Source organism: Gastrolobium bilobum, unplaced genomic scaffold (genome assembly GCF_033153095.1).
Source record: "Gastrolobium bilobum isolate Gb01-03AN ecotype WA unplaced genomic scaffold, APGP_CSIRO_Gbil_v1 utg936809, whole genome shotgun sequence".
Taxonomy (NCBI): domain Eukaryota; kingdom Viridiplantae; phylum Streptophyta; class Magnoliopsida; order Fabales; family Fabaceae; genus Gastrolobium; species Gastrolobium bilobum.
In genome coordinates, this window is record NW_026900126.1 from 3,637 (window position 1) to 13,757 (window position 10,121).

General features: G+C 35.3%; 1 protein-coding gene across 1 annotated transcript; it reads right to left on the reverse strand.

Annotated features, from left to right (window-relative positions):
* Window positions 1-7,509: 7,509 nt before the first annotated feature.
* Window positions 7,510-9,129, reverse strand: LOC133295410 (uncharacterized; the record flags this gene model as incomplete). Its single annotated transcript, XM_061494238.1, has 3 exons — window positions 7,510-8,471; window positions 8,800-8,854; window positions 8,957-9,129. Coding segments are annotated over 3 exons (1,190 nt in total), but the record flags the coding sequence as incomplete, so codon positions are not given.
* Window positions 9,130-10,121: the final 992 nt, after the last annotated feature.

Here is a 10,121-nt window from a genome sequence, read left to right on the forward strand (position 1 = left end):
CCAACAAGATTCTAATCTAATCTATCTCAAAAATAGCTGATTTTTGAGCAATTTTTAAGAGCTTTTGTAAGTTTAAAAAATAATTTTTCAAACTGTGAGTCACGGTTTTTTTTTTTTGGTGAAGGTGTGAGTCACGGTTTTTCTTGGCACAAAAATGTGTAATTTTTGTATTAAAAACAATATAAAATAGTGGTAAAACAACATGGGAACAAAAGTTTCAAAAATAATTTTCGTTTTATATCAGTGAAACCAGATCAATTTAAAGAAAGATTGAAATTTTTATAATATAAACCCTATATTTCATAACAATATATTTATGAATGAAATTCCTTCACTATAGGAAATGATTTCAAATAATTCTTGTGTCAATAGATCACTAAAAAACTTGTTTTTCAAAAGCTCCAAAGCAATTTAAGGTTTTAATGTATTGATTGAAAATAATTTGAGAAAATTTCTAAACTTTCATGTAATAAAATCCAGAAATTCATTCAAAATTTTCTTAGAATACTCGATGAAGACATTCATATAATATATGGTTAGAAAACTCTCATCATGTAGAACAAAAATCTCAAGGTTTCCAAGATCAATAGCAAAAAATTCCAAACGAAATTTTATCATGAACTCTAAGTTCTACATGCAAATTTCGAATTATTTTAATAAAAAAATTGTGGGTCTTATAATCATATATGTATATCTCAGATACCAAATGAAGAAGACAATTTTCATTTGTTAATGCGTGGAGGGCTAATATAGATATGTGGAGAGCTGCTGCTTAGTAAGATATCGAGTTACTGAATGAGAAAATTATATTAGATTTTACTTTTTTTATTAATATCTGTGCATTTCTTTGTTATTTTTTTATTGACTCTTGTAATTTTGAATGTTTGTTAAAAATTCATATGGATTTATAAAATCTTATAAATCTATATTGTTCTTTCAAATCTTATAAATTCTATTAAAAAATTTTAAAATTCAATTTTATAAAATCTTGATCGTAAAAAAAGGTCTTTAAAGTCATTAAAATTCTATATAGTTTTTTAAAATCTATAAAAAAATTTATTTCGAAATAACCTTTTAAAGTTCTAATCCAATACACTCTTAAGAAGTAAGACCAATCTCAAAATATTTTACTAGTACCTAGATTAAAACTAGAGGGACATTGACCGTATACCACATTTAACCATTAAAAATACCTGAATGCCATAGATTTAATATATTTTTCTAAACTGCCACGACACTGAAGTTGCTAGGTAATGTAACAATGATATACGGACCACATGACGCATTTTCAGTGGCCACTGAAGCCTGGAAAACCTATGTGCCCAAAGTTGCTACATGGTGTAGCGACTTTAGGCTGGTTTTGACACGTGACACCTTCTTTTGGCCAAAGTCGCTACATGTTGTAGCGACTTTGGCCTAGTAGCAGCTTTTCCGATTTTCTTTTGGCCTGCTTTGAGACGTGGTAGCTATTGGACCAAAGTAGCTACACTATGTAGCTACTTTGGTCACCATTAATTCACACCTAGGGGTGTTAACGGGCTAAGCCGAGTCGAGTTTTGGTCTTAAAAGGCTAAGCCTGTATTTAAATGTGTCAGCCTGACCAAGCATGTTACTTGTTATGAATATAATTATCAGCCTGTGACCTGACTTATTTACAGGGAATAAAAGCCCGATTTAGCCTATTTGAAAAAAAACAAGACAACAAAAATTTATCCAAACAAAATATGTAATAAACAACACTAGTAATTCTATAAATATTTATAAATTCAATGTATATCCAAACAACATAATATAGAACAAAATTATTCAAAATTTATGTTTAACTAGTAAAATAGGGTGAAATGAATTGAGGAGAGAAAGAAGAAATTACAAGTAGTATAAAAATATAAAATAAAAATAAAAATTAATATACTAAGCCAGCCTGAGAGGCTCTGAGGCCGAGCTTTTTGAAAATAATAGGAAATTAAAACAAAAACACAACAAAAAGAAACTAGGCACAAACCCTAGACCAGTGAACACCTATAGTGTCACCATACAGACTATCAATACAACCTGACGGTGGACAATCAAATTCCTGGATTACCCAAGAGAAACCATAAGAGTAAGAGGCTAGAAAGTCCGCTACTCTATTTCCTTCACGGTGAATGTGAGACATATAAATCTGCCAATCTCGCTGCATCAAATTTCGAATACGATTCACCAAATTAGCCGCAGGGTAATCATGGTGGCACCCATTTGTAATGAGCTGTTGAGCTGAAAGAGAATCTCCTTCGAGCCAAACTTGCCTAAAACCTCTATCCCAAGCTAGCTCCAAACCAACCAAGCAAGCCCATAACTCAGCATGCAAAACTGTACCTGAGCCTAAATTTTTACAGAATCCGACGATCCAAGTTCCTGAGGCATCGCGAAAAACTCCTCCACACCCAGTCCTAGTACCATTAGCATCACATGCACCATCAACATTAAGCTTAACCCAATCCACAAGAGGACAACACCAAGCAACCAATCTCTCTATTCGATTCCTTGGTTGATTGCCCGCTCCAAAAACAGGGTTAGCTGCAAGAGCGACACTATCTCTGAAACCAATTGCTGAACGGATAAGTGAATAAGCATTCTGGCGATCACCTTCAAAAACCCAAGAATTCCTACATTTCCAAATTTTCCAGGCTAAGATTCCAAATAAAAGAGGCCAGTCTGACCCCATCCCCCAATCCTTTGAGCTGTCTAAATTAGAAATGATCCAATTGTGCAGGTTGAGGTTGAAAAATTCACGCTGATTTATATGAGGCATTATCATGCACCATACTTCCTTTGATTGTGGACAGTCGCGAATAGTATGAAGGATAGTTTCACTAGACTGATTACATCTAGGACACAGATCTGAAAGAGCCATATGGCGGTGGAGTCTACAAACATTAGTCATCAGCTTCTCCCCTGCCATTAACCAAAGAAAAAAGCGAATTCTTTCTGGCCCCTGCCATCTCCAAAGACTTTCCCAAGGAAACTGTTGGATTGTAGTATCTTTGATGGCTAATATTGCATATGCTGACTTAACGGTAAACTTGCCATCTGTCGTTCCATTCCAAATTAAATGATCCTGGCCATCTTGACTAGAAGGAGGAAGAAAATTCATAAATCGATGCAGCACAGAATCTGGAAGCAATTGTCGAAGAGAATTCCATTTCCATTGCCCCAATTCATCCACGTAGTCCACCACCTTCTGAAGAGTATCACTAATAGAAAACTGAGAACCTGCATATGAGATCAAAGGACCACAATCGGGCAGCCAGCTATCAAGCCAGAACATAGTGGACTGACCATTGCCTAACTGCACCCGACTATGATCCATTATAATATTCCAATGACGCGTAATTCCCTTCCAAAGCTGGGAGCTGTTGTTTGGAGCATGAATAATTGGTGTCATGCCTGCCTCCACATTGTACTTAGCACGTAAGAACTTTGACCACAAGGCATCTGGATGAGCTACGAGGTTGAACCCAACCTTCATGATAAATGCTGAGTTCATTTCCCTCATACTCCGCAGTCCAAGGCCTCCATTTTTTTTATCCATGCAAATCTGCTTCCAGGCCACAAGATGAGAACGTCTAGAGTGTGGAGATGAACCCCAAACAAAATTTCGAATCTTCCTATCAATCTCTTCACAGGTGACTTGCGGTAATGAACACACCTACATTGGATATGATGGGATTGCTAATAACACTGCTTTAGATAATGTAACACGACCTGCTAGAGATAGACTGGCATGATTCCAAGCAGCAATTCTAGAATTCATTCGATCCAAAACATAAGAGAAAGATGACCGACCCACTCGCTTATGATGCAAAGGAATTCCCAAGTATCTTCCAAGATCCGCAGTCAAAGAAAAACCAAGAAGCCCACTAAGATAGTTTGCTTGAGTATGACCCACATTCTGAGAAAAGAAAACTCTAGTCTTACTATGATTGACTTTTTGACCAGATGAATCACAAAATATATGTAAGACCTGTTGAATTATTAACACTTGCTCCTGAGAAGCTTCTGCAAACAAAAGGAGATCGTCAGCAAAAAATAAGTGGGAAATTTGTGGAGCTCCCCTTTTAATCCTCACTGGCTTCCACCTCCTGTGATCCACTGCCTGAGAAATGAGATGGGCTAGTCTTTCCATGCAGAGGACAAAAAGATAAGGAGAAAGAGGATCTCCTTGTCTTAAGCCTCTAGTTGGCCGAAATTCTTTGGTACAAGCCCCATTCCAAAGAACATTCATAGTGCAAGATGAAACACACAACATAATTAGTCTTATCAAATTTTCAGGAAGCCCTACATCATATAGGGTATCCTGAAGGAAATTCCAACTGATCCTATCGTATGCTTTCTCAAGATCAACCTTGATCGCCATCCAACCTTTAGATCCTCTCTTTTTCCTCATTGAATGGATTAGCTCTTGAGCAATTATGACATTATCTGTACCTTGTCTACCTCTGATAAAACTGCACTGATTAGGCATCACCAGCTTGTCCATCTGCAATTTTAAACGGTTAGCAACAATTTTTGTTACCGTTTTATAAATAACATTACACAAGCTAATCGGACGAAAATCCTTGAAAGTATGAGGATTCTCAAGTTTAGGAATCAAGCAAAGAAGAGTCTGATTCACTTCTTCTATACGACTAGGATCATTGAAGACTCCCTTAATGAAATTACAAACAGAGCTCTCCACTACATCCCATTGGCTTTGAAAAAATATGCTATGAAGACCATCAACACTGGGCGCTTTAAAAGGCCCCATTGAGAACACTACTCCTTTAATCTCTTGACTACTAGGGCAGCTCTCAAAAGCCATCATAACTCTCCTTTCCATTTCTGGGAATTTGTTCCTAATGGGAAAATTAGGCCGGAGAGGAATATCTTCCTTATATAAATTATCATAGTATTCCACTGCCATACTCATGAGAAGAGAAGGGTCAGCAATCCAATCCCCGACATCATTTTGAAGGGCATCAATCCTATTCCTCCTACGCCTGGCAACTGTTGCTGAATGAAAGAATTTAGTATTACGGTCACCAAACCGAATCCAGTCAGTTCTAGATCTTTGGTACCATGTAATCTCTTGTCTATGATAAATAGTATTTAACTGTTGCCAGATCTCTTTCTGCAGCCTCTCCAGAGAATGACAAGGATGTTGACTTAAGCTATAATCAATTCCACGGAGGCGAGAATGAAGATTATTTTTTAACTTCTCCTCCTCCTTGTAACAATCCTTATGCCAGGATGTGGCTTTCTCTCGAAAGTTTTCACTAGATGCTTTCCAATTGTGACCACCTGCCCAGCACCTCTTCACTAGATCAGAGAAAGAATTATGAGTCAACCAAGCCGCTAGAAAACGAAAAGGACGAGCCCCTCCATTACTAAAATTTGGTTGTCCATCCCAAAGAAGGATTGGACGATGATCAGAGTTATAAAAAGGAAGGTGAGAGATAACTCTGTTCGAAAATGACATGTTCCAGCTTTGATTTACACAAGCACGATCAAGTCTCTCCAAAAGATTACCTCTTCTCCAAGTAAAACTCGGACCTTGGTGCCCCAGATCACTAAGATGACAAGACATAAGACAATCTTGAAAATCCTGCATGCTCCTCCAATTGTGAACTGAACTCCCCCTCTTCTCCTTCGAGTGAATGTAAGTATTAAAATCACCCATAATGCACCATTCATTATTATTTTGCGGCTGAATATTCTCCAAAGCATCCCATAGAGCATGACGCTCTTGACGCCGAGGACTAGCATAAACAAAGGTGAAAAATTCCTGCTTATGATAATTAAGCCAGCTTATCTTTGAATGAATAAATTGATGATCAGTATGCAGAACTTGGATATTCACTTCTGATGAATTCCAAAGAATCCATATGCCTCCTGAAAAACCAATCGGGTCAGAAATAAAAAAATTTGAGAACCCTAGGCTTTTAGCCACCTGCTTTGAATTGGAACATAAGGCCTTTTTATTAAATGAGCTTTTATACAAGTCTAAGCCTGGTTCCAACAACCGATTTTAGACATGTAAGCTCAGATATTCAAGAGTCGAGCCACAGGCCTCTGGTTCATTTACCACCACTATTCACACCCATTTCCCACCCATTTCGCTTGCTTAGGTAGCGACTTTAGTCTAGTGACATAAAAAAGTTTTCAGATGGCTTATGTCGTTACATTATTTAGTGACTATGGCCAAATAACTGACACATGTCATATTCATACCAAAGTTGCTACATGGTGTAGCCAATCTTTTGAAGTCATTGAAAATGAGTCACATTTCCCGTTCATAGTCACTACATTATTCAACGACTTCAATAGTTTGAAAAAATATTTAGAATACGTGATATTTAAATATATTTTATGATTAAAGATGGCAATACGGTAAATGTCGCTAAAACCAGATCCACTTATACCTCAGAGTATCTTATAGTATAAACTAGTTGATTACCCGTGCGATGCACGGAGAAAAAAAAATCGGTTTGTTTGTCCCGTAAACGAATTAATACAATATATAAACAATATTTGGAAAAGAAAAAATTATTGAAGGGAATTATATAGTTTAGGCAGATGAATAATTCAGAATTACAATGAAAAACCTTTGACTCTGAAAAATGACAAGGGAATAATATACTGATTGTGCCTCGAATACTGAATCTGCATAACAATAAAAAATTAGCAGAAAAATAGGCATAACAACTAAAGGAAATCAACAAAGAAGATTAAAAAATATTTTCTGATAAAAAATTGAGATCTTACCTGATACCAAACAACAATGTTATCTCTTTGTTGAAATAACCAAGTATACTACACTAATCTTTGAAATACTTCCTTGTAGACGATGTTAAAGGTAGTATTTGTAACGCAACCATTTTCATCAAGTATCAGCATCTTCAATCCATGTCTGCTCTTTACTCTAGATAGTGCCACATATAATTGCCCATGAGTGAAGAAAGACCTAGGAAGATAAATGCCAACATGAGACAGCGACTGTCCTTGACTTTTGTTGATAGTCATCGCAAACGAAACTACCAAGGGGAATTGTCTTCTTTGGAAGTTTATTGGAAATGTATGACTCAATGGGCTGATCGTCATTCTAGGGATTAACACAATATCTCCTATATTGTTTCCTGTAAGAACAATTGCTTCAACAACATGATTCCCCAACTTTGTAATAAGTAATCTCGTACCGTTGCACAAACCTCTTGATTGATCAATATTTCTCAATAGCATCGCCGGTACTTTAACCTTCAAAGTTAATTTATGATCAGGAATCCCCGAACATGAGAATGTATTTAAGATATCTGGGGAGATTTCGTCATCCTCAAGAGATGAATTACCGTCTTGTTTCAAAACCTTATCTGAACTCAATAATGTCCTTTCTTCACCCGGAATCACAACCATTAGGTGCTCGTTTAACATGGCAACATCGGACAATTTAGGAGTCAGAAGAGCACGTTCTTTAATGTAAGATCTTTAATGTGGTTATTCCATCATATTAGTGCAAACAATATCTGAAAGTGGGTCTTCTGAACCTTTGATCAACAATTCATCTGGAATTGTTATAATAGATTCTCCATCAACATTATCCCCAAGATCACCATCTCCTATTTTAAGCAGCCACTCAGAAAATTCCTTTATTTCCAACAAATTATTAGTGCTACTTCCAGAATTGAGACGCATGTTCTTGGTCAAAGATAACAGATGACAATGGGACCATAGATAGGAAGAATTGATGGTTGCATGAACTATATCTTGTTTACTGCCATTTGGAATGACAGGTAATATTTGCCGAAAGTCACCTCCTAGAACGACAACTTTTCCACCAAAGGGCATATCAACACAACTAAGAACATCTCTAAGTGTTCTATCAAGAGCCTCAAAGCAAAATTTGTGTACCATCGGTGCTTCATCCCAAATGATTAACTTTGTTTTTGACAACAACTGTGCCAAAGTAGAATTTTGTTTTATATTACATGTTGAATCTTCGGTGATCTGTATAGGAATACGAAATCTAGAATATGCCGTACGTCCTCCAGGAAGAAGAAGTGAAGCAATTCCGCTAGAAGCAACATTAAGCACTATTTCAGCTCGAGATCGAACAAATGCTGACAGGGTGTTCCAAATAAATGTTTTTCCAGTCCCACCAAAGCCGTACAGGAAAAAAAATCCTCCTTTACCTGCCGAAACAGCTGAAATTATTTTGTCATAAACAACCCTCTGCTCATCAGTGAGTGAATTCAGTAGTCTGTCATGCTCTTCTTTCAAAGAGAAACTGTCATACAACAGTTCATCCATCACCAATCTATTCTGCATATCCAATAAAGATTCACCCATGATGCTCGACATGGATGGGTAATCAGATAGGCATTTACCGTTGTTTTGCAATGCCTTATCGATTTCTGCCAGGGTTATGTTTTTTATAGAATCCTCTGTAAGCAAAGCATCTGAAAAAAATTGAAAAATACAAAAAAAAGGATTAATAAAGACAAAGTTGGTGAGGAAAGAAAAATAAAGCGAAATTATGAACAAAGCAGAGGGTGTGAAACATAACGAAATTTTTTAACCAAATATTAAGAATAGGACGGTGTATAATGTATAGATGTAATTTTATTATGAAGGAACAAAAAATGCTCACATTTTTTCGAAGGTCAAGTGAATTAAACATAAGCAAACTGTTTGCATAAATGAATGCACGATACAGAACGACAAGAATATTAATTATAGTGCACAATACACATAAATGAATGCACAAAATTTGTTCCGGACAATTACCTTCACGTCCAATTCTTTGCCTATGCCGATAAAGAACATCGTCAGATAGTAATTCCTAGCATTTTTGGAAAACATTTTCAGGCCTGTTCATTGAGTTACCAAATAACAATAAGGCAAACAGATTTCTCAGATAAGTTGCTGACCCCCAAGAACTTGCCTCCTTAATTGCATCAATGTACTCATTGTCATCGTCCAAAAGCCCCAAAGAATAGCAGGCATCCTTATATGTAGGAAAAAGCACCCCATTGACCGTTCTCAAATCTTCATAACTTGTACAACCCTTTTGAAAATTAAGTAAAGTTCGGAGATAGGAATCTTCTCCATTATTGGCTGAAAAACAATTTATTCTTCCAATTGAATCTAATTTATAGGAATCTAATTTATTTTGTCTGTCAGCTCTCTTGATTCTTGATTGTTATGATATTTGAATCAAATATATAACAAAGATAATGTCTTTGTTATATCATTATTGTGTATATATTATTTCAAAAATAATCATAACGAAATTGTGAATTGAATGACAATCAGGTCTTCAACAATTGTGAAATTTATTTTTGTTTCTATTGATCTCCATGAATAGAGATCATGAATGCATGTCCGTGAAAAGAGTTTTCTTTTTATTGAATTTAAAATTTCGAATTTCAGATTGTGCAAAATAAATACATAATTTCGAAATTTAATTGATAAACCATTTAAAATTTCGAATTTCAGATGAGATGACCAATTCCAACATAAAAAACAATTAAAACAGCTATTTTCTTTTTGGATACCAATGTGATGGGCAGTGGGACATTAAATGCCTTGACTGCCACCACAAATGGTCATTAAATTATTCGATTTAAAGATTAAAATTCGATTTTTAAAAGATATTCTTTTCCCACCATCCATATTTAAATTAAATTTTTTAAACCATTTCAAATTTCGAATTTCAGATCAGACAACCAATTTCAACATAAAAAGCAATTAAAACACCTGATTATCCAATTAAAATTTCAAATTTCAAAACCATATTTATTAATTAATTATTCTTTTATGTCTGTCACCACAAATGGTCATTTAATTATTCGATTTAAAAATTAAAATTTGATTTTTAAAATAAATTATTTTCCAACCATCCATATTTAAATTCAAAATTTTAAACCATTTCAAATTTCGAATTTTAGATCAGATGACCAATTTCAACATAAAAAGCAATTAAAACAACAGATTTCTTTTTGGATACCAATGTGATGGGCAGTGAGACATTCAATGCCTTGTCTGCCACCACAAATGGTCATTAAATTATTCGATTTTAAAAATAAAAATTCGATTTTTAAAAGATT